Source organism: Dunckerocampus dactyliophorus, chromosome 2, assembly GCF_027744805.1.
Source record: "Dunckerocampus dactyliophorus isolate RoL2022-P2 chromosome 2, RoL_Ddac_1.1, whole genome shotgun sequence".
Classification (NCBI taxonomy): Eukaryota; Metazoa; Chordata; class Actinopteri; order Syngnathiformes; family Syngnathidae; genus Dunckerocampus; species Dunckerocampus dactyliophorus.
This window is the reverse complement of record NC_072820.1, coordinates 4730414-4756569: the sequence shown is the minus strand read 5'-3', so window position 1 is coordinate 4756569 and position 26156 is coordinate 4730414. Positions and strand designations below refer to the sequence as shown.

The 26156-nt window shown below is 41.6% G+C and overlaps 1 protein-coding gene across 1 annotated transcript in view; it reads right to left on the bottom strand.

Annotated features, from left to right (window-relative positions):
- Positions 1-1194: 1194 nt before the first annotated feature.
- LOC129174664 (probable G-protein coupled receptor 158) overlaps positions 1195-26156 on the bottom strand; it is an 85173-nt gene continuing 60211 nt past the window's right edge. The window contains exons 8-13 of the mRNA XM_054766478.1: positions 20862-21000; positions 17137-17242; positions 12262-12408; positions 10539-10782; positions 8489-9045; positions 1195-5313 (exon numbers count right to left, since the gene is read on the bottom strand). Coding sequence (XP_054622453.1) covers positions 4351-5313; positions 8489-9045; positions 10539-10782; positions 12262-12408; positions 17137-17242; positions 20862-21000 — 2156 coding nt within the window. The 3' untranslated portion in view covers positions 1195-4350. The remainder of the gene's footprint in view (positions 5314-8488; positions 9046-10538; positions 10783-12261; positions 12409-17136; positions 17243-20861; positions 21001-26156) is intronic.

Sequence of the window (26156 nt, the reverse complement as noted above, 5' to 3'; positions counted from 1 at the left end):
TTTATAGATGTCATGACTCCAGTCCCCCACCGGGTGGCAGCGTTGCACAGCACGTGGAAAAACAGTTTTTCTGAATCAGCCGAAAAGGACGCAAAAGGAGGGGCGAAGGACAACAGGTGAAAGTAATAATGACCTGTAGCGGAAACGCGGGTAGGTAAACGTTAATAGAAGCCGACAACGTGCGGTAGCAACCATAACCAATGCAAAATGTCCGACAGAAGGCTTGGATATGACTTTATGCAGCACTCTCAATGCATTATGCAAATCTGGATGGAATACAGGAAGTGTTAATATTGCATAAAGTGAATGTGGGCCATAATCAAGGCAAGTGGCTCTTTTTTTTTCCACATGCAGTATAAAAACTATAAAGGAGGTACTGTAATTATATTCAGGACAAGTGTTTATATTCAAATAATAATTATTATCACAATAATAGGACAGCATGGTGTCGCCGTTGTCAGCATATGACAGAACAAAATGTTGGAAAAAATGTTATTGCCAAAATCGGTGCAAATTCCCGCACGTTCGCGATTACAATGTGCAGATTTTGTTTTTTAAGAAACCAATCATTTTCCTCTGAAAGCAGGATGTTTTTTTTCCACACAGAAAACACATCTCATTCACTACAGGTTATTTGTGTCAAAAACAGGCATTTTTATGAGCATATCAACTTGTGTCCCGAACTGTAATAAATACAGTTTTACTGTTAATAAAATGCAGTCAAAAATGGGCATATTTCACACATGGTTGCAAATGGTGATTAATCATGATTAGTTAATTTGAGAACTGCAATGAACCTGACTTAAAATTTTAATCATCATATTATTAAATTATTTTGTTTATTTATTGTGGATAAATAACTAAAATAACTTATTTATATTAATTCACAAGTTGTAACTCTGTTGTAACACATACTTATACTGTCTTATTTTCTTATGTTATTCAGAAGTGCTAAACGGTACACGTGGAACACGGGACGTGAACACATTTATTAGCAGTTGCTGTGAAACAGGGAGGGGTCAGATTAAATAAGCTCTGCTTCTTCCTACTCCTTTTTGGACATGCGGAATTGTGAACTGTAATATGCGATGTATTCCGATGCAACGTGTACGCATGATGAAAATAAATTAAAGCATCACCATTGAACCATAATAATAATAATAATAGTAATCATAACCATAATAATAGACCCCTAAAGCGCAAAAAGAGCCAGACCAGTGATAGTGAGTTTTATTATAAATATTCCATTTTAATTGTATATACATGCAACAGAATATGAATGTCCATATATAAATACCCCCACGTGGACGCTAAAACAGTCTGTAACATTTTGGGAGTGAAACCATATAACAAGCATCAAATAGTGTACATGAAGTGGGCAAAACCTGTGTTTCAGATCTGATAGCAAAACCATCAGTAAGAATTGACTACATTTAACGCATTTTGCTGTGCTGACTTCTGAAACAGCCCATTACGTCATCCATGAAACCATTTCAAAACTCCTCTCTCACAGTATTTTCATTCTCTGTCTTGTATGTGAATTATGCTCAAGCGTGGCGCACGCGTGCACACATGACTCATGACTCATGACAGGGGTAGTGTGTGATCACGCGGCACAACAGTTGATGATGTCCTGCATCCCAATAGAAGGAGAAAAACAAACCAATTGAATATGAGCAAACCATTTTTAAGAAGTGCGTTCGAAATGTGAAAAAAGTGACACAAGTGATATTCACTCCTGACAGCTTTTTAAAGAAGTGTGTAATACTTAAATGTGTGGGGTTTTTCCCCCTAAAAAGAGCACATAGTAAAAGACACAAAAACTTGTAAGTGCTTCAACACTCATTACCGGGGACTGCAAGTTGGTATTTGCACAAATGGTGGTTCAGGAGAGACAAACACCATAACAACATTAATAATTCCACTGTTGTAACGAGTAAAAATAAACATCAGGATGCTTCACAGATACCGCATGCGATAGCTTTTCCAAGATGCCGACAAACAGCAGAAGAAGGCTGGACGATAATATTTTGTTGTCCCCGTCGTCTTCTAAACAAACATCATCATTCATCACGTATTTGGTCTGGTTTCACACAGCTTCTATGTACTGTAATGGTCCCACCGTTTCTTACCTGTCTGCCCTTTTGTGCATCATCAGTATCTATCCATCCATCCATTTTTTTTCCACCTATCCAGATCCGTGTTGCAGGTGGCAGCAGTGTCAGAAGGGAAGCCCTGACTTCTCGGTCTCTGGCCACAACTTCTAGCTCCATTGGGAGGACACCGAAGCGTTCCCAGACCAGCTTTGATGGTCTGATGTGATCATGGTCCCTTCAGCGTGTCCTAGGTCTGCCCAGGGGCCTCCTCACCTCACCAGGGGGATGTCTGGAGCCATTTGGCCTAGATGCCAGAGCCACCTCAACTACTCCTCCAGCACAACGACGACATTACTACAGATGGTGCACCGATTCATCTGTAAACCTAACACACTAAACGTCCTGATTGAACTCCTCTACCTCGGAGAAGACCTCACTCCCGACCCGAAGGGTACAATCCAATCTTTTCTGACTGAGAACCACGGCCTCAGACTTGGAGGTTCTGAGTTGCAAACCGTCCAAGTAAACACTGAAGGTCACAGCTTGATGAGGCCATCAGGACCACATCGTCTGCAAATAGCAGAGAAGACATCCTAAGGCCCTCAAACTGGACTCCCTCGACGCACTGGCTGAGCTTAAAAATTCTGTCAATAATAATTCTGAACAGAATCTGTAACAAAGGGTAGCCGGCGAGGGCTACCATTCACCGGGAACAGGCTTGACTTACTGCTGGCAATGCAAAGCAGGTGAACAAGGACCGAATGGCAAGTAGCAGCATGCCACTGACCCTGCACTCCTGGAGCACCTTTGACAGGACGACACCGTGAGGGACACAGTCAAATGCATTTTCCAAGTCCACAAAACATGTAGACCGGTTGGTCAAGCCTCCATGTACCCTTGCCAGGGTGTAGAGCTGGACCAGTGTTCTGCCACCAGGATGAAAACCACATTGTACCTCCTGGAGCCAAGGTTCGACTAACGGTCGTACCCTTCTCTCCAGCACCCTGGAATAGACTTTCCCAGGGAGGCTGAGGAGTGTGATCCCCCTATAGTTAGAACACACTCTCCAGTCACCCTCCAGTCCCAGAGGGACCATCCCTCCGGTCTGCCAATCCAGAGGTACTGTTCCTGACTTCCACGCAATGTTGGAGATACTTGTCAACCAAGACAGTCCCTCAACATCCAGAGCTTTGCCGCTGAGCAGTTTTTTGACTACCTCAGACACCTCAGGTGTTGGACCTGTCTTCGGAAACCGCTACGTCTATGGAAGGTATGTCAGTGGGATTGCGAAGAGCCTCAGGATATTCCTTCCACCGCTCATATCCGTCAGTATCTAATGGACTGTAATGAGCTTGTCAATAGTCCAATATCTGATTGGTGAAGCATTCACTTTTTGTGGCAGACAGATCCGCTGGTAAATACAAGTAAGATTCAAATTCTTTTTAGTAAAACAAGTGTGGTTTAAAAAGTGCAGACTAGCAATTAAAGTGACTTCAAGGTTGCGTTGGTAGCAACATAACAGGAGCTTGCAATTGCAAATTTTCCATTCAGCATCTTATTTCCTTCACTGAAAAACAAGGAAAGGGATGGGAAAAACAAGTAACACATGCATCTGCAGAACTGTCGTTGTCGAAGACTGGATAGCCTAACACTTCAGTTGTTAAAGTCCCTCTGGCTTTATTACTTATAAACAGTGTTGGACAAATTATTTGTAAATAGTTATAGTTACTAGTTACCCAAAAAAGTAATTGAATTAGTACTCCTTCACAGAGGTTGGTAGAATAGCCAAATATTTTCCTCAAGTAAGAGTTACTTTAGAATAATATGACCCAAGTAAAAAGTAGTTCTGTAAATAATTAAGACTACTCACGTACTCAGTAACTGGAATAGTAATTAATTAGATTACCCGTAACTGGTAAAAAAATATTGGCGTTACTAACACCGATATTCCCAACACTGCTTATAAATGCACCAAACATTTGTGTCCAATTTGTCTTCTATCTGTAATTGTAATTTCTATCCATGATTAGCATAGAAATAGAGCAAATTATTTAACTCAACCATGTCACAATCAAAGGTGTTTAAGAATGTCCTTCAGTGTAAAAAAGGATTGCCACGTACTTCCTGAAAAGTGCACAAGTCAGACTTGAATGAGGGTCTGGGTCTTTTCAATCAGACATTTCAACCTTTTCTTGGTTTTGTTGATTGGTCAGGAGTCCGTGAATACAAATAAAAAAACAAGACATCTCAGTCATCATGCCCTCTCCCCACGGTCTTGGTCCTCAAAGTCCCAGGGACAAACGTCAGCCATTTTTGGAGCGCTAACAACTGCAGGTTTGTAACTCCTCTCTTTCTTCCTGTCAGTTGAGGTTTTAGTCTGACCAAAGCTGCTGTGCGAGGCTTCGGTCTCTCTAGAGAGGACCTCTGCCTTCCTGACCTCTATCCCCTCTGGGTCTCTGCTGGAGCTCCTCCGCCGCTCAGAGACCGGACCGCCACACTCTGACGACTGGCTAATACGCCTTCTCTCTGACACTGGCTTGCTGGAGGAGCTCCGTCTTTCTCGGGGTTTCTCCCTCCCCTTCTCCTTTTCCGGTTTGTGAGTGGATGAGCAGGAACCTTTCCGTTTTTTCTTGTGTGTGGAGGGGCTGCTGCAGGTCTTCTCCTGCTTGGGAGAGGGCGGGCTGGAGTAATCCCAAGGGCAGATCTCTACCATTAAGGAGGGAGGCTGCAAAAGGCTTCCGGTGGACTTGGAGTGGTCTGAGTGAAGTGCCTTAGGCTTCCCATCAGTGGGGGTGACGCTCTTTTTACGCCGGATTCTGTCTGGCGAAATGGACTCTGAAACCCCCTCCAGCATGGGCTGCTCGTCAAACTCCCAGGCGGACACATCTGGCTTGAGAGGCAGAGGTGACCTGGGTACACGAGTTTTCCTCGTCTCCCTGACCTCCTCCCTTTCCCCCCCTCTATCTTTAGAACGGCGTCTGTTGGAAGGGGACTGTCCAGTTTTCGGTCTCTGCTGAGACCGACTACTTTTGCTGATACCAGAGCTGCTACTTCCTCTTCGGCTTGTATCGGCTTCCTCTGGGGCGATGGAAACATGTTTCTGGGTCTTGGTTTCGGAGGGTGTCTGAGGCTCTTCCATCTCCCAGGGACAAACTTCGGAAACATCATACAAGTTCCTGCCCGTCTCAGAGCAAATTGATGGCTGGCTGCCGCTCACCTGTTAGTTAAGCAATGAAATAAAAACATAAGGTGATTCAAAAGGTCCTCAGTCATGAAAAACAGTCATTGCATGCAGTGACTTTGTTTGCCAGTGCCCAGGATGAGGCATGCCCCCTAACCCATAGACCTTAAGCACTCCCTCCGCAGACCCTTTAGGGCCACCATAGTTTAAAAAAAAAAGTCAGCATAAAAAAGAAATACATTCCATTGTTGCCCTCATGGTTAGCATGTTCCTGTGCTATTAGCACAGTCAGGAGATCGTGGGTTCGAATATCGGTTTGGGCATCTCTGTTCCCAAAGTTTGCACGCTTTCCCTGTGTGTGGGTTTACTCCGGGTGTTCCAGCTTCCTCCCACATTCCAAAAACATTCATGTTAGGTTAATTGGAGACTCTGGTTGCATTCCACCGGCAGTTTGAGTTGCCCTTGATGACTTCCCCTATGCACTTGCCCTCGGGGGAATCCTCGCCACCATCATAAGTGTCGGTCCATTTCTCCAAAAAGCTGAGGTAAACTTGGTGAGATCTACCATTGCAGGGCTGACGGTCGATGGTGACTCGAGATTTGTATATCCCCCACAATGCATTGCAGTGGGGCAACAAGGGCAACTAAAACTGCTATTGGAACGCAGCCTCTGTGAATGGGAGTGTGAATGGTTGTTTGTCTATACATGCCCTGGCTGGCAGCCAGTCCAGAGTGTACCCCAACTCTTGCCTGAAGTCAGCTGGGGGTAGGATAGGCTCCAGCTTACCCATGACCAAAACAAGCGGTATAGAAAATGGATGGAGGGTCTAGACCTCATAGCTGGCTACAGGCATGCTAGACAAGGACTCTTAAATAGGTAGAAGAGGAGAGCGTGATGCAAGTAAAGGACCGATGACGTGTTGAATGGATTCAACGAAATTGTCCGAGGTAGCTGGGAGCACACCTGTTGTATTACTGTAAGTTCAGCGAGGTTTCAGCTGGTCGCTGGTTAATTTTCTTTGTATTTGTTTTTTTTCCACCTTTTACGCTTGTACTTGCTTGTTCTCTTGGATTTATTGTCCCTTTTTTCAAGGCAGCTGGGAGCGCACCTGTTTGTAATGTGTAATTAGAGTTTTACTTCATGGGGCTTCAGCTAGTCGCTGATTGTCTTTGCTTCACCTGTGATGCTTGTACTTGTGTTCCTTTGGATTTATTCTACTTTAGTTCACACTTACACATTCCTGTTTACACCTGCCATTGTGAGTTTTGTGTTTAGCCTTTGCGGTCCCTCCTTTCTTTTCTGATACTTTAGTGCTTTGCATTTTGTGCGCCATGCCGCTCCATGTGAGCTAATCTACATTGATTACACCAGCCACTATGTCCTTGCATGCTGGGGTAACGCTCCGTGATCCATGAATCACGTAACATAATAAAACAAAATGACCCCAGCAGCTTTATTAGATAATAGTGTGCAAGAAATTGTCAGTTTTGGTCTCGGTTATGTCGACAACCGCATATGTGAATGTCAGTCAGCCAGTCGGAGGATTAGGGTTAGGGTTAGGGTTAGGGTTAGAGTCAGGGAGGATTCCACTGTGTTAGTTTTCTTCTTTCAGGCTCCCTAGTAGCGGTAAAATTATATTTACTAAGCCACTGTGGTTAATCTACATTAACAGTCGTTAATGAGTACATGGTATTTGTTAGGGCAAAAGCAAAAGATGCCAAGCTTTAGATGTGCAAAACATGGCATGGTTGCCGTGGCAATGCCAGAGAGGCCACTCTACTAATTATAAACCAGCATACCATCAGTTATTTGGAGGCTGATCTAATCAAACATTTGGCAACAGATGACTGTCATTAACTCTCTGAGGATGTGAGAGTGATCCGTGCACACGAATTGAGCACATTATTTCATTTCAACTAGGGATGCTCGGCCACCGATCAGTATCGGCCGATTTTCATGAAAAAAGCACGTGATCGACATATGCCCATAAATGCCTTTCAGCCCCGACCACAAAAGCTGATCACCTTAGGCTCGTACTATTGTAGCGCCCCTAGCGAGCGTCCCCCGCCCACCTTCACACTGTGCAGGCATGCCAAACCCAAAACAAACATCTGTGCCGTGTGGAACTTACCTGCCGTTTGTGAGAGTATCAATTTTGCATGCCACGGAAAATATCGCACCGGGGTAGCATATTAAAAAGCTTTAATAAAGCATTCGAAGAACAAACACTTGACGGAGTATGGTGAGTTTTCGAGGCTCACGATGTGACCATCAAACAGATCAGATCAATAAACATTGCCAAAATCATGGGAGTAGTGTCTAAACCAGATTTAGAGAGACTAAGCCATGCCTTTGTCTCCAGCACGCTAGCCTTCTCACCGGGCTCTCTAAACGAGCTGTAAAACAGCCGCAGTACATCCAGGATGCTGCTGCTCAAGTCCTGACTAGAACCAGGAAATATGACCATATTAGACCAGTACTCAGGTCTCTGCACTGGCTTCCTGCCGCTTAGAGAATCGACTTTTAAAACAGCTCTGCTTGTGTAGAAGGTTTTTCATGGTCTTGCGGCAAATTACATCCCTGACATGTTAGAGCCACATGAACCATCTCGAGCTCTGAGAAGCTCAGGGAGTGGTCTCCTGCGGGTGGCCAGAGTCAGGACTAAACAGGGTGAGGCTGCCTTTCAGTTTTATGCCGCCAAAATCTGGAACGGTCTTCCAGAAGATGTGCGACAATCCTCAACTTTGGCAATGTTCAAATCCAAACTGAAAACACGTCTATTCAACTGTGCGTATGACAACTGATAGTAGTTCATCTGCACTCTTCATTTTTTCATCTTTTTTTTAGTTTTATGGAACTTTATGTAATGATTTTATGAAGTGATTTTACCCTTCTTTTCTGTATAGCACTTTGAATTACTTTGTGTATGAATTGTGCTTTATAAATAAATTTGCATTGCCATCATCAGTCAAACGGCAGCTAATGTAGCTAAAACGCTGGACAACATTCGCCCGTATGTGCTTGACAGTCAGAAGTCTAAAGCAAATAACCCGAAAAATGATTGAATTCACCAGACTAGACGAGCAGCCTCTCCCAGCAGTGGAAGACACCGGGTTTGCTGACTGCTCTCAGTTTCACTCAGGGATGATCGGTATCGGAATCGTCAGCATAAAACCCTGATCGGAGTATGTAAACTAATTGAAAATGTACCTGCTGCTTCATGATGCCCATCTTCAAGGGTGTCTTGGAATACTCCACCGACTGGCTCACGATCATTTTGGGATAATGCTCAGGAGTCTCATCCACCTCGGACAGCATCCTGCCCTCCTGACACTTCAAACCTTTTTTGCTGGCGTCCTCCACACTTTGCGTCTTGCCGGCGAGCCCCGGCATCTTCTCCTTGGCGCTGGCGATCACACTGAGAGACTTCTGCATGATGGAGGTGCGCAGGTGCACAGGTTTCTTTTCATGTGTTAAATTGTGAACGCTGGCTGATTTCCAGAAGAGGGGGACTGACTCTGTCGACTCGGCCGGTTCCAGCTTGGGCGGCGGGGCGGCCGGTTCCAGCTGCTTCTTGGAATGTTTGCGGCCAATGAGGGAACCCAGAAGAGAACCCTCCCCGACACCTCCCACTGGAGTCGTTTTGTCTCCTGCTGTGGAGCCACTTTGGCTTCCATTTTCCTCATCTTGGTCACAAACGTGGTCATAGCTCAGCGACTTCTGCAAGCCTATCACTTTGTTCTTCAGAGAGTCATCTCGGGCTTTTCCTAAAGGAAGAATAAAAGCGATTGTTGGACATTTATGAAAAATCTCCCTCTCACTTTAAGATGACATATCATTTCTAGGTTGATGTATTGGCAACAAAGCATTTTGTGGCTCCCAGTTGGAGGTCTCTCCCGCTCAGTGCAGACTTAAATATCTTGACAAGTATTGGATTTGCAGCCCTTGCAGCGTGAAGTCTAAGTGAATTTTACATGCACCATTTACAGGAGGCCTACAAGGTCACTGCCTGTCTTCATTTCACTCCCTGTATGGCGCTGACATCAAATGTTCGGAGGCAGCTGAATGTGTTTTTACAACTCACTTGTTTTAAGCTAGAAATGCATCATACCTGTCAACATTTGCATGTGAAAATAATGGCAGTTTTCCTGGAAAATAAGGTGAAATGGCTCGTACTGTCACCGTTGTCACCTGCAGTACGGGAGAGGATTTTCACAGGAAAGTCACGGGTCACTATTAAATGTTTGGGCGACAGGAAAGAAAGACAAAATGCCGGAATTTACAGTGGAAAACGGAGAGGTTGACTGGTATAACAGACATAAACAACCAAAGTGATATCGCTAAGGATCTGCATCCCGATCGGCTAAGGGACTGTAGACCATCAATCCATCTCCTCCATGCCATGTGCCCTGTACAGTACAGAATGCCTTCAGCTTGCCTAATTGTTCGATCGCTAGCAGTGTGGCTCTTTAGTGCTGTATGTTTGCTAGTTTTCTCCCCGGCAAAGCTCACAATGTCTCCGGTTCGTACCATAAAGAAGGAGGAAAGTAACATAAGGACCACAGCAGCACTACATTTTAACAAGGATGCAAAAAGGGCTTTAACTGTCCGCAACAAGACCACGGAGAGGCCGCCTCTGCGGATGCCGTGGCAGAGGCAAACATGAGCACATTTAAAGCCATCATCGAGCAAGGGGGACATGAGCCTGAACAAGTTTTTAATATGGATGAGACAGGCTTATTTTGGAAACACTACATCGCTGATTCAGCCCATGGACCAAGGCGCAAGTTGCGCTTTAAGGGCCCTCCATGCGCAACATATAGATTTTCTCATGTCTGAGAAAAGTGTATAAAGTGTGTGGTGAGGGGTTTTACAGCCTTAAAACATATATAATAAACAAAAAACATATACTGTAAACGAAAAAAAACAGATAATAAACAAAAAAACATCCTGTCAATGAAAAAATATAGAATGAATGAAAATACATATATAAAAAATGAAAAAATAGATTTCACTTAACACTGGTATATGTTGGAAACTAACCCCCGCGTTAAATGAGGGAACACTGTACATGTTTGCTGTACATTTTACCTGTATTATCACATATTTAGCATTTTTAAACAAATTGCCTATTTTTGTAGGAAACAAAATCCTCAAACTTGAGGGAGGCTGTGAACGCTGAATCGTGAATATGCGGGCATCCACTGTACTGCATTTGCTAAGTCTTGTATTGTATTCCATCCATGACCACAGATCTCACCGTGATGACTCATCTCCATGTGGTTTCTCCTCAAAGTGCTGCGGTTGCTGCCGTGTTCGCTGCCGTCCTCGCGGCTGCACTGGCGGTGTATGTGCATGGTCTCGGGGATCTCTGTGATTCGTTTCATCAGGGTACGGCCGAGGCCCTTTTTGGAGTTGCGCTTCTTTTGGAGGTGAGGGTTGTTGGCGAGCATCTTCTTGCGTTTGTAGACCTCCAGCTGAGCGTAGAGCTTTTTCAACTCGTCCTAAAAAAAAAAGAAGACTTTGGATCTTGTTGGAGTTGGAGTTTAGTTGTAGAGTTGTAGTTTACATCAAATAAATGTAAGTATCAGTCACTGACAACACAGATGAACACAAAATGCACTTTTTAAAAGAAACTTTTTATTATGAAGGGAGAAATAAAATCCAAACCTACATGGTCCTGTGTGAAAAAGTGTTTGCCCCCTAAACCTAATAACTGGTTGGGCCACCCTTAGCAGCAACAACTGCAATCAAGCGTTTGTGATAACTTGCAATGAGTCTCTTACAGCGCTGGGGAGGAATTTTGGCCCACTCATCTTTGCAGAATTGTTGTCATTCAGCCACATTGGAGGTTTTTCCAGCATGAAGCGCCTTTTTAAGGTCATGCCACAGCATCTCAATAGGATTCAGGTCAGGACTTTGACTAGGCCACTCCAAAGTCTTCATTTTGTTTTTCTTCAGCCATTCAGAGGTGGACTTGCTGGTGTGTTTTGGATCATTGTCCTGCTGCAGAACCCAAGTTGGTTTCAGCTTGAGGTCACCAACAGATGGCCGGACATTCTTCCTCAGGATTTTTTGGTAGACAGCAGAATTCATGGTTCCATTTATCACAGCAAGTCTTCCAGGTCCTGAAGCAGCAAAACAGCCCCAGACCATCACACTACCACCACCATATTTTACTGTTGGTATGATGTTCTGTGAAATGCGGTGTTACTTTTACCAGATGTAATGGGACACACACCTTCCAAAAAGTTAAACTTTTGTCTCGTCAGACCAAAGAGTATTTTCCCAAACGTCTTGGGGATCATCAAGATGTTTTCTAGCAAAAGTGAGACGAGCCTTTGTTCAGCAGTGGTTTTGGTCTTGGAACTCTGCCATGCAGGCTGTTTTTGCCCAGTGTCTTTCTTATGGTGGAGTCATGAACACTGACCTTAACTGAGGCAAGTGAGGTGAAGTTCTTGGATGTTGTTGTGGGGTCTTTTGTGACCTCTTGGATGAGTCGTTGCTGCTCTCTTGAGGTAATTTTGGTTGGCGGGCCACTCCTGGGAAGGTTCACCACTGTTCCATGTTTTCATCATTTGTGGGTATGGCTCTCACTGTGGTTCGCTGGAGTCCCAAAGCTTTAGAAATGGCTTTATAACCTTTTCCAGACTGATCTCAATTAATCTTAGTTATGTATAACAGGGGGCAATCACTTTTTCACACAGGGCCATGTAGGTTTGTATTTTTTTCTCCATTACTAATAAAAAGCTTCATTTAAAAACTGCATTTTGTTTACAGTTGTGTTGTCATTGACTAATATTTAAATTTGTTTGATGATCTGAAATATTTAAGTGTGACAAACATGCAAAAAAAAAAGAAATCAGGAAGTGGGCAAACACTTTTTCACACCACTGTATATATTTGTAGTGGATCTCAATAGATTGTCCAGGTGCCCTTTAAATAGCACCATTCACCTCTCTGCTGGATTCATTATCCCTCACCCGAATATCCTCAGGGTCCAAGCTGTGCTCGCTCCAGGCCGACGTGATGCTGTTGTTGAGGTAAGAACCAGATCTCCCGATGTCCAGCTCCTCCTCATAGGCCTCAGTGGCAATGTCATCCCGGGCCTGAGTCCCTTTGGACAGGAACTAAGACAAATGGAGAGTACCATAAAAAGAAATTAAAAAAAAACAAGAAAAGGTTTAACAAGGTGCACTTATTGTACATACTGTCTATTCATCATTTGACAAAATAATACTTTGGCCGAGAAGGAAATCAGAGGTGTGACAGCACTAGGCAATTGTTTCCTGCAGCGAACAAGTAAGTGATATGGATTTTATGAAATTACATTAGTTCCTTTCCTGTCTGAAATTGAATTTGCTCGAACTGGACAAATGAGTCATTCCTGCCAATATAAAGCACAGAATAAGACATGATTACGTACGAGCTGGTACTTCAGCAAACTTCCTGCAAACTTCCCGTGATAGAATCAATTAAATGAAGGTCATGATGCTGCAGTCTTGCGCTGACAGGAAAATACACCATCAGGGTGCTGTAGTTATTTTGCACCAGCTCACACAATTGCATGTAATAAAAGGAAATCTGGATATCAACCGATACCGATATCGGCAGAAGCTCTTCCCACAACCTAATATTAATGAGCACATCATGATTCTTTTCCTGTAAAGCCATTGAATGCATTTCACAAACACTGTGCCAAAATAAGACAAATCCTGCAATACGCAATGTAAGTTACAGAGAACGTGACATATTTATTTTTAATTTAGAAAATCATCACCAATAGCCAACTAAAATAACAGGCTAGTCATAATAAATTCATAAATACGAATCCAGTTAAATAATACCGGCAATCATGCAATTTGGGAAGCTGCACACTTCTATGTTGCACAAACATCCGCATAAGAAGGTGCCAAGTATGAAACTCTGGTCCAATCAACTTGCCACCCCGTGTCCCCCTGCGTCCACATTTTCCTGGGAAGCAACGGCTCCAACGCAGCAGGAACTCTGGCCACAGTGTCCTGGATTTTAAGTTATTCCTGACGATGGTACTCACAACAAATGATCAAAGAGAAGACAAATAAAACCGCAGTGAGCTGAGGGAAGCAGGGAGCCAGACACACCGGCTTATATTATGCCATTTAATTCATGAAAAAATGGTCTCAAAATGCTGATAAAATTGATTATCGACGAAAATTTGTAGCACAATTTGTTATCGTGACAGGTCAAGCTGTGTCTGATTGTGTGTCCAAAGAACATGTTTTTTTTGTTAGTACTTCCTTGTTGGTTTTTCCTTCTTTCCAGGACATCTTTACTATTTTACGTACACACCATGTGGTATTAGCGTCCCTCGCAGCGCTTCAGTCTTTGCAAATGGTCTAGTTACAATCCAACGGCATTCCAGACCGCAGACGTCATCACTCGTGCGGCGATATCATTATTGGCAGAAAAAAATGATCAAATTTTTATGCCAGTAGCTGCCGATATTATCGGACATCACAAGGACAATATATTATTTTATTGATATTGTTACATTGTCTTATATCGTTGTAGTAAATATTGTTCAAATGTGCACAAATAAACATGCTGATACAAAAATGTCATTCTGATTATTGTCATGATAAACAAATGAGAGACAAAAATCACTAAAATCATCATCAATGATCAACGAAGCATCATTCCACGATCGTGAACACCGACCAAGTAAAAAAAAAAAAAAGTTGTATCGGTATAATCGATACTGACCCTGTATTTACTTGATACTGAACTGATAGGAAAGTTTTTAGTATCGCCCGCCTTTAATTTTAGCACCAAGTGAGCCTCATTCAAACACCACAGCCAATGTCCGCCCCCTTTTGGCGTGAGGACATGAGGATACTAAGCCACTATAGATCAGGGGTGTCCAAAGTGCACCCAGGGGCTATTTGTAGCCCGTAGCCCGTGGTTTTTTTTTGCATTCTAGAAATATAAGAAAAAAAAAAGAAATTTCATCAGAAATTTTACAAGAATAAAGTAAAAATATTCAGAGAAAAAAGTTTAAAAATGAAATAGTTGTATGATTTTAGTAGCAGAGAGTTGAAATATTAAATAAAAAATGATATTTTTTCTAAGTTGTAATATTTAACAACAAAACTAAAAAAAAAAAAAAAAAAAAAGGAAAAATCAACTGAAATTTGACCAGAATAAAGTCAAAATATTAAGAGATAAAAGTTGCAATCTAAGGACAAAAAGTTAGAATTTTACAAAAATAACGTAATATCATCGGGAAAAATAATATAATTTTAGTAGTGTAAAGTTGAAATATTAAAGAAAAAAGGTTGTAATATTATGAGGAAAAAAACAAACAGCTAATAAGGTTGTCATTTTTGGAAAATCTGGTTGTGAAAAAAATGAGAATGTTACAAGAATAAAGTCAAAATATTATGGGAATAAAGTCATAATTACGGGAAGAAAATTTACAAAGTTGACATAGTTGGAAAAAAAATGTTTAATGGAAAAAATAGCTGTCGTTTTACAAGAATAAAGTCAAAACATTGAGAAAAAAGTTGTATTCTAGCAAAAAAAAGTTAAAATTTTACAAGAATAAACTCATAATGATGAAAAATGTCATTTTAGTAGCACAGAGTCGAAATATGAAATATTATTTTTTTAAATGAAAGTCGTAATATGAGAAACAAGCAAAACAAAACAAAGTTCTCATTTTTGGAAAAGGTTGAGACATGGGAATAAAGTCAAAATATTATGGGGATAAAGTCATAATTATGAGAAGAAAATTGACAAGAACAAAGTCAAACTATTTGGAAAGTTTAAAAAAAAACAGCAGCAGAAATAAATAAAAAAAGAACTGAAGAAAATGTAGGAGAAAAAATATTAAGAGAAAAATGTTGCATTTTGCATTACAATAAACTCTAATATTATGAAATTAAATTATTAAGTCAAAATATTACAAAAAATATAAATTATTTAAGAAGAAAGTTGAAATATTCAGAAAAAATTTTAAATGGAGGGGAAAAAGAGCAGAGAGTGAAGTTGACACTAATAATAGCATTTTTCACCTCATCACAAAGCTGAGATGCAGTTCTTTCTTAACTTCTTAGCATATTTGCATGTGTTGCTTTACAAAATATCAAAGTCTTTTCATTTTTCACTGTGTGGCCCTCGGTGGAAAAAGTTTGGACACCCCCGCCATATATAGACAGAGTCGGAGATGATGGCGCAATGATTCAGTTATGCTTGAGCAGAGAAAGTGAGAGTAAAGCGTGGCCAAATATTTAGGCCAGACTGAGAAACAGCCGGCGTGTGAGCTTAACAGCCTCCCGTTGTGCTTCATTATCCCAGCGTACTCGACTGACTGGAACGTCTGAAGAGCCTAATTAAGACCGAATAAAAGAAGCAAAAACGTCGATGGTGCGCTGCTTTTCTCTCGCAGCGGGACAATTAAATGTTTTCCATCAGACATAAGAGACTGCGTATAAAGACACCCCTGGGAGAGTTTAGCGAAATTACAGTCATGACTAAGACGTCTTGAAAGGGTCAAAGGCACTGTGAATATACAGCATGTTTCCATCAATTGATTTTAAGATGATTGATGAAGGCGCAGCGACAACGTAAATCTCTGTATTGATTCTAACTTTCATTACAGGACATTAAAGGGGTTCTGTGCTTCTCATTTAGAAAATGAGTATGAATCCCAGTGGGGGGCACTACAGTAACATTCGTTTCACAAAATACTGTAATTATTTAGTTGTACACTGGGTAAATCTGCATTCTTCTCCTCTCAGATTCAGCAGCTTCCTTCCTTCGGCTGTGCCTACTTGGTTGTTATTGGTCCAGGTTCGATCACCCCCTCCCCAAACCCCTCCCACACCACGCCACCACTCAGAGCTGCATGGAGATAATAATAATAATAAATATCATCAAACAGTGAAGAAGAAATGGCAACGGGATCTCATTGGATGACTACAGTCATTCCTCATTCAGTTCCAGACCCGACCGTGATAAGTGAATTTCCGCAAAGTAGGATTCCTTATCTATAAATCCAATATTTGTGTAATTACGGCATAGAAAACTTGTTTATGAGCTTCTAAATACGTTTTTTTTTAAACTTTATTAGAGGCCTCTTGACATGAAATAACATTCTTATATATTCCTATATAATATAGTAAACATAAGAGAAAATAAGACATAATATTCACTCACACATGTTAGCACCGTCAAGGTCCTTGTTGTTGTTCCTTTTTTTAACTTTATTTTTTTCTGTACAGTACTTCCTGTGGTGCCTACTCATTTTTTTTTTGCATGTTCATTTCACTGATGTCCGCTTTGAAGGAACACCTTCACAAGAAGCATTTGGCATGAAAGTACGGTCTAAACGCATTTTGAAAAAGACTGTTACTTCACCGGCGAAATAATACCAGCCGGTACACAGGCAAAAAAAAAAAAAAAAAAAGACAAGAATGACAACTACGTCAAAGTTGCCACAGGACAGAGTAAGTCATGTCTTGTTTACATATTCTATTCTAAACACTATTCCATGATAGCGACAAGGCTTGCAATAATTGAAGCAATAATTGAAGGATAAGCAATAAGCAAAACGAGAAATCTTCACGTTTTAATCTCGCGGGATCTTGTGACACCTCTGGTAAAACATGATGAAATATTTTTGACGTTATTTTTTTTTCTAATAGCAGGCAGTAGTCAACCACAAAACAGCAATGATGTACCCACAGACAAGTATATAAACCTGAGATGGTGTACTGTGTGGTGCAATAAACTACCTCAAACTATTCCCAAGAGCGTCTCAGGCCACTGAACTGGGGGTGGACAGACGCTCATTAGCCGCAGATATGGAAGCATACCTTTGGGACAAGAAGCAGACCCACAGTCACGGTGACAGTTAGATGTGTGTGGGCAAAGATCAGCATCAGCATCCAGTCAGGGTGAAGGCCGGGTGCCAGAGAGAACCTGCCGGAACACAAAGACTGAAAGTTTTAAGTAGATAAACAGAGAGCTTTTCCTGTTTGTGAATCAATGCCTGCCGGCAGTGCTTCCTTTGTCTGTTTACAGAAGCTGTAAATAAAGTAGGACTGCATGAAGATGGAAGGTGTGGTGTTTCAGCTAAAAGAAACCCAGGTCAGACCTGGACATTATATGTTGGCTTTTTTCAATTACTGTGTGTGCATTTAGAAGTTGTTTAATGTTTCGGGAGATGGCGCATGGGGAGTGATGCAAGTTTTATGCGTTGTTGGTCGTCACTTTAAAGGCGAGCAAGCGCTGTTGACTGATGTTTCCGGAACAGACGACTGGTTTGGTGTCCTCATGTTTGCATCATTTGGTGAGCTGTTGCGTGTTCTGAGCATTGTTGTACATTGAAGGTGACAACCCAGAACAAAACACAAGCTAGGGGCTGTGATCAGAATAGGGTTGATGATCAGTAATGTCATATTACAGTCTTACCCAACTTTCATTTAGCTGACATTGAAAAAAACCTCATGGCACACCACCAATTGAATCTCAGCGAACACTGCTTTTCGCCGGGTATTCCAAAACAATGCATGGAGACGCTAAATCAGGGGTGTCCACAGTGCGGCATGCAGCTGTTGTTTTTGAATTTAAAAATATAATTGAACAAGAAAAGTAAAACAAAAAAAAACTCGTGAATCATGGTGGAGGGGTTTGAGGGCCCGAGTGATCCTAGGAGCTCTGTTGTCTGGGGCTATATGCCCCTGGTAGGGTGTCCCAAAGCAAGCAGGTCCTAGGTGTCAAGCCAGACCAAGAGTGATTCAGAAGACCCTATGAATAAAAACAAGAGGAGGGACCGCACCTCGCCCGGACGTGGGATACCGGGGCCTCGCCCTGGAGCCAGGCCGGGCCCAGCCCGAAGAAGCCACACGGGATCTCCCCCCGTAGCGCACAATGTGCAAACCAGATGAAAACCCTTAAATGGGCTAAAATAAGTGGCTATATTTTTCATCAGCATGTCAAAGATAACATCCTCTACTTACTCTTGTACGTGTGTATGTGTGTGTGTGTGTGATTTCATGCAGAGAGCAAAATAGGCCAATGCAATCTCCGTAATCAACCGCTGTCATCTAACGTTCACTTCATGTGCCCTCCAGTAAAAGATGAGTGTGCCAACCAAGTCAGTGTCACAATCTCAGCTTTGAATAAGTGTCATGGCTTCCAATCAAACATGTGCTTTTGGGAGCATCATATGAATGAAAGATGCCTTGTTTACAATTTATTAACTCATTCCTTACCAAAGACGTAGTCCTACATTTTTATAAACTCCAACGCCCGATCCCAACAACGTATTTATACGTCATTTACAGTTGTTTGCGCGAGAGGCGAGAAGAGGTGATGACGCAACTCTCCACTAATGCATTTCACTTCAGAGCAAGTTTAAGCCATAAAAAACGGCCACAAGGTGGCAGAAGTGCATTTGATAAGAGCTGGGCAGAGATCATGTAGATGGCAAGATCACACATGACAGGAAGGAGGAAGTGAGAGAGCTCGGACGAGTGTAGCGTGCACAAGGTTATGCATTGTAGGGAAAGTCTAACGCATGCACACACACACACGTGCACACACACAGTTTAGTTGGAAAAGTGAAAACTGTAAAGAGTTCACGGTGTTATATTTGTAAATAAATTGTTATTTTGATGTAAAACAGCCCTTTTTTTGTGTCGTTTATGTTGTGGTATAGTTGTTTAGATATTTGAGCTGTCACAAAGGCAAAACATATTCGTGTCAAAGTGAAAGAAAGTTATGCTTGAAATGTATCTTTTCACAAAAAGCTGGTTTTCTCCCTTTTTTTAGTTGGCAACTGATATTTTCCTGAAACTTACCTACGTTCTACTGCTGATTACTAAAGAACGGAAAGAGGTGGAAACAAACTTTTTTTTCTGATGAAAGACAGGAGTCTAATCTTTGTTTTGGTAGGTTCCATGTTTATATAGCCATAGAACACAATGTTCTGCGCACCTTGAAAGATCACTGTCTTTTGAAAAATGGCTGGGATTGAATGAGTTAACATGGTGTTTGACTTTTGAAACTACAGACTCTCCATTTTTTGTCTCTTGCTCCCGTTTCTTTTGTTTTGATTTTAATTCTCAACTTACAATGTGGTTACAACCCCTCAGTGCAAAATGTGAATACAAGTCATCCCAGATTTTGTTTGCGTGCATGTGAGGGTGTGTGTGTGTGTCAAACGCTAAGCAAGCCGGGCTTATCTCTGGTCCACAGCCAACCAGAACCATCAGGCAAGTGAGCACAGCATGATTTATAACCACGGTAATGATAAATCTGCGCACACTGGACCCTTGAGTTTTTTAATGAATTTAAAGAACATCTTTTTTTGTCCCACTGACTCCTGGGAAACGCTGCTCATGTTAAACATCTCAGTACCAATTTTATTATGTGGGGTTGAAGTCCATCATCAACAAGATCATCTTTGATAATAGCAGTCTGTAACCTGCCTGGTTCAGCCCCGATGGCTTGAACCAAGGTCCGCAGAATGAGAGTTGAGAGCGCTAGCCGCCATGCTAAAAGTCCGGACGCTCAACTCAATGTCCAGCGTGACTCTTAAGGAATTACATCCGTACAGCCACACAGGCTGGCACCCGTTACAAGTCCTTGCTGGCGTCTGATTGGAAGTGGAGCTCTGTGCCCGTTGCTGATCCAGTCAGTGTCTCTGAATGCGGAACACCTTCCACTTCTGGCCACTCCAGGTAGGTTGTACTTGTAGTACAGGTATTTGAAGGCACCAAAAGATAAGTAAGGGCTTCTTGATGCCGTCACCTTGATTCTTCTTAAATCTTTGGACATTCATTTGCTTCCTTTTCATTTCTTGTGACCTGTTGGTTCTCGGATCATACTCCACTGTCTTAGCAATTTCAAGAGTGCTGCATCTTTTGGAAAGATTTGTATTTATTTTTTTTATTTATTTTACAATTTTGGACTTTTCAGCATCAGTTACACGTCTTGTTTGGCCCATTTTGTCTGAGGGAATGAAGCTGCCTAAAATGTCTATCATAATCAAATCAATAATCAAAATGTCTATGCCCGTGTCTAACATTTATCATTTTTAAAAAATTCATATTTTATTATTTTCCATGATTTTTTTAATTTTTATACATAATATTATGTATTATATATATTTATAAATAATTATAATTTAAAAAATATTTACATTTTAAATTATTTTTTTAAATGTCAGATTTTTTTTTGACAGATTTTTAATACTGTATATATATTATCATTATTATATCCATGCATTTTCTGTGCCGCTTGTTCTCATTAGGATCGCGGGGGTATGCTGGAGCCCATCCCAACTGACTTTGGGCGAGAGGCGGGGTACACCCTGGACTGGTCGCCGGCCAATCGGACAAAAAATAAATTAATTAATCATGTAGCGCTCATTTACTCAGGGGAAACTCCTTTTTTTGGGATGGTTCTGGTTTGCTTCTGTGGTCCACGTCATTCCATGGTGTTACTTCACCTGACACTCTCATTATCCCAACGATGGAGCTGAACTTCGCCTTTGTTGTGACATCGATACATTTCGCACCAGTTTTGCACCCACCTGATGATGTGGAAGACGGCCGATAGGAGGAGTTCATTGTAGATTGCCACCGCCATGTACCGCGGCTCGTGGAAGGCCGAGTGGATTGTTCGGACAGCGTAGCACAGGTAGACGCCCCAAAACAGGAACAGGAACTCCGCTGGGAAGCAAAAGAAACCAAGTTGATTTACTGTAATGTTTTTCAGTATATTGTTATATCTACACCTCAAGCTTCTTTCCAGAGTGAGCAACACATACCTGTCCTGTATAACAATGGAGAAATTATTTTTATTTTTATATACCACTTATCCTGTTGAGGGTCACTGGTAAGATAAAGACTAACCCAGCTGACTACAGCGCACCCGATTACAGGGCACATATAGACAAACAACCAATCACACTCTTACTGAGATGGAACTAAAGCAGGGGTGTCCAAAGTGTGGCCCGGGGACCATTTGTGAACCGCAGCCGTTTTTTTATCGGCCCGCGGCTCATTCTAAAAATACAATCTAACAAAGACACTAAAAAAAACAGCAAAAGCAAAGTTGGAAAAAAGCAGTAATTTTACAAGAAGAAAGTCAAAAAATGAAGAGAAAAAAATTGTATTCTGACAAGGAAAATTTTGTAATTTTACGAGAATAACGTCAAACTATTATGCGGAAAAATAATGCCATTTTAGTAGCATAGAGGTGAAATACAGTGTTCTTCGTTTATCACGGGGGATAGGTTCACAAAATACCTTGCAATAAGTGAAATCTGCGAAGTAGCCAACTCAAATTTTTATACAATTGTTATATATATATTTAGGCTGTAAAACACCTCACCATGCACTTATACACTTTTCTCAGACGGGCAATAACATTTTCTCACATTTCTCTCTTCTTTAAACACTCTCACAGTTCAAATTTCATTTGAATTTTAATGATCAATCTACGAGGTTGGACACAAGAAACACTGTATTGCGTTTTTTCAGAAAGTAATTAATTAAGGGGCAGTACGAAACACTGAGACAAAATTACCTTACATTACATTACCTTAACACTGCATGATTAAGTTCATTATGATATTTTTGCCGAGCTGCTGGAAAAGTGAATTTCCCTTTCCGATTAATAAAGTATCTACAAGTATCTATCTATGGAGTTGTGAAGTCAGCCATGGCATGTCCGACATGATAGAGTGGAAAAAAATTCTCCTCCTATTCCGTGTGGAAATGGTAAGTTTTTGGCTTCTAAAGTTTAGAAAAAATTAATTTGAGGCTAACTGGTTAGCTCGCCAGCTTTCGAGTCCCTGCAGCGTATGAGTTGTGCAATGTTGTGTAAACAACGAATAATAGGAGTGTGAAGGTGACTATACTGGTGTAATTTCATGTCGACAGGGCTCTAATAATGTTAAAACCCATATTTAGAAAGTCATAAATAAGTTTTCTATGCTTTGACTACGAAAATATTCAATTTATTAACATTGAATCTTATATGGCAAACATTAATTTGAATGGAACCAATTAACCGCTACAAACGAGGAACCACTGTATACAGAAATGACTTAAATTATTATTCTTTTAATTATAAAATAAAAATTCAGCCTCAGTTTTGCTCGAGTATTCATCTATTTCACCTCAATGTGTTTGATTTACCTGTTTTATTTGACGCCTCCACTCATTCGAACTTCCTATTTACTATTACAAATTATTTCATATTTGATTTCTTTCATTACATTTTAATCTTATGTTATCCTTATTTTTATGTCTTCTTATCACCTTCCTTTCGTTTCACTCAGGAAGTGAAGATATGGTGTGAATGAATGAGACGGGGTGGGATTAAAGAAGATCTGCTTCTTCCTACTACTTGTCAGATATGTTGATTTGTTTCAAAAAACATTATAAACAAAAACATACCATACCATCCCCAAAAATGGCAAAAGAGCAGGTAACGCATATGGTATAGGGTCTTGATTTATGTCTTATAGACCGCAAATGGCACCATTAACTCCAGCGTGAGGTCTATAAGAGTACATAAAGTATTTGCAGTGATTACAGTCTATTAATATTTATGACTATATGTCATTAAATTACACGCTACTTAGTCTCGGGATGTCCGGGGAGCTCCTCGTGCACGATAAATCAAATAAATGCTTGTATGCTGTTTTGCTGTTGTTCAGTCCCAAATAACGTATTGCTTCTTAGACAGAGGAGTGTTCACGTTGGACATAGCACCACAAGGTCATTTTCGTGTTTATTTTCATCATCAAGACGACATGTGGAGCTGCTCGAGTGTTCACAAGCAGCTTTGCAGGGTGTTTCCTATTTGAAGCGTAGCCTCAGTACCAATGTGTCCTCCATGGTTGTCACAGCAACCGGCAGGCTCCCTCATTTCCTGCTCCTGCACACAGCGCACACATGCAAATATGGAGGGATCGTCGTGTTTAACGTCAGTCACTCCGTTGACAGTGCCTGGTGTGTGAGGTTCTCTCTTTCTTTCATCTGCCGAGCATCCTCAGCCCTCCTTTCTCCTACACACCAGCAAGCATGACAGACGTTCCCACTGTAGTCGCTCAAGGAAGCAGCATTATATGCCATTGTACCAGTTGGGAAAAATGACTGGTAAATTCTGAGAAGTATATAAGCAAAACATTGTCGCTTTCACAACTCTCGCAGCAAACAATAATACTTACTAAGCATTTGGAATGTCTGGAAGGAAAAAGAAACCACCGGTGTGCTAAGGAACAGACGTGGGACAGGTAGACCAAGGAAAACGTCACAAGTTGATGACAGTTACACTGTGAGAGATGTAACGGAAGCCCCTAAAGCAACTCTTAGTGACATCAGCAACAACCTGCAGGGGGCAGGAGTGGAGGTGTCACTGTCTACTACTGGTAGAAGACTCCATAAACACAAAGGACAATGGCAACACCAGAAGACGCAGACCACTCATCGGCAAGAAGAATAGAACGTGTCAAGGGAAAATCTGCTGCTGGCTCAAAAATAGATGAGAGACGAGACAAGTGCTTTGAGAGTGATGAGAGGTACAATTTAATGAAAGGAGACCGGCGGCTTCTCGACAAAATGTCTGACTGTTCATGCTGAAATGTAAAACCATGTATTCAAGGAGTGGGGTAAGCAGCGACGATGAAGGGCAGACTCGCATGCCCAGACACCCAAGGCTATTTCAATCAGGTGGTAAGCATGTGGAGGACGTGTTTTGGAGACCAGATGCCTCTAGCCTCAAGCAGACAATTATAGCAAGTCAGTGTGCATCAGATGGGTGGGTGGATTTTACAGTATAAATGCAATAACAAACCATGCTTTCCTGACAGGAAGGCCAAAAAGTACAGCGATAAAACAAATGCAACAGGAAGTTAGCCAGGCAGCCAGGAGTGCCAGACCTGAGGGATATCTGCCTTTAAAGAATTAAGAAATAATATTTTACACTAGAAACCAATTTTACGGCAATTATTTAACAAAGACAAAGAATTTCATTACAATGGTCTCATGTCTTTAAAGGGGGATATCCCTTAGGTCTGGCGCCCCAGGTAGCGTGGCTAACTTCCGTTTTGTTCTGTGACCTTGTCGCATTTCTCTGATGCTGGGGGTTCGTATTTGTTTTTGGCATTTGCAGCCTTTTCCCGTTGCATTGGCTTTATGGTGTTTGTGTTTTTTTTGGTATACGATCGTTTCTGCGGACACCGTTTTTATTTCTACTAACAGTTCTGGAGGGAAGAGCACCCACATTTAGCCTGATGAATGACGCTAAGGTTTGAGTTAATGGCAAACATTGTTCCCGTTAGATCTGTTTGGGAATAAAACCCCACTGGGCTCATGCAATAGGAGATGATGCATGCTTGTGCTCCCCTTTGAGCACCTTACAAATACAACAAAGGCTATTGATTCATTTTTAAAGGATCCAGGAGTTCTGTTTTGGGAGGCATTCTGTAGCAATGGGCAGAAAAGTGAGTAGTGACGCTCAGCTTGGTGAATAACTTTTCAAAGCGCTGTGAGGGCTGCTACCTGGTGCACGAGGATACTGCCAAGACTTGTTTGTCACGATGTGACAGCTATGTGTGGCGAGTATGAGAAGACACTATCTGGGAGCTCGCAGGAAGCGATGAAAATAAACTGTACATTTGTTCACAAGTCCGTGTTCTTCTATAAGGGGACAGTAAATGTGTGAAAATGATTTTGCAGCATAATCTACCACTTTAACACTCAAAAAATAAATAAAGACGGAACAAAATGATCTCATTATATACACTCCTGGTGTAAATATTTAGACCAGTTGAGAAATTGCAAGAATTTACATTTGGCACCGGAGGGTCTAAGTAGAGCTTCAAAATGCACAAAGAAGAAATGGGAGGGAGACCAAAACATTTTTTGACTAAGCAATTTATTGCAAACAAGCATTAAAGTGAAATAGGCTGTTCATCAGCTGATTAAAAGTTTAAGGCCACAGCCTTGAAAAGCCAAAATCTTGGCAAAAATGTGGATTCAATGTCATTTTCTGTCAGGTATTCAGTCATGATCTCTTGATGGCAAAGGCGAAAAAGCGTTCTCTCTTTGAACGCAGTCGGATTGTTGAGCTGCATAAGCTGAGGTTGGACGCAGTAAGACAGTCTTTTGAAACTTCTTCAAACATCCTAAAGGTTATGGAACAATAAAAGTTAAGTGGTAGACCCCAAAAAAAATCACCGGTTGGCTGTCCGTCAAGACACGGGACCATCCTCGACCCGAATGAAGGTTGTCACTGGTTCCAAGTGCAGTCCAATAACCATCAGACGGCATTTGTGAGAGAAGGGTTTTAAGAAGAAAACAGCTTCAAAGGCCTCGTCTCCTTCAACGCCACAAAGTTGCTCGTTTGGAATTTGCACGAGAGCACCAAACATGGGACATCAAAATGTGGAAGAAGGTTTTATTCTCTGATGAGAAAAAATGGAACCTTGACGGCCCTGATGGCTTCCAACGTTACCGGCATGACAAGGAGATGTTTTACACACGGCACAGTGGAGGGATCAGGATCCTTCAATGGAACAATGGAGCTTCAGGTTGTGCAGGGGCGTCAAACGGCAGCTGGCTATGTGGAGATGTTGCAGGGGGCATCCCTCATGACTGAAGGCCCTCGTCTGTGTGTTTAGCTATGGTCTTAAACTTTTGATCCGCTGATGAACAGCCTATTTCACTTTAATGCTTGTTTGCAATAAATTGCTTACTCAAAATGTTTTTGTCTCACTCCCATTTCCTCTTTTTGAATTATAAATCTCTACTTAGGACCTCCTTAAAATCCAACAGTGCAAAATGTAAATTCTTGCAATTTTGATCTTAAAATT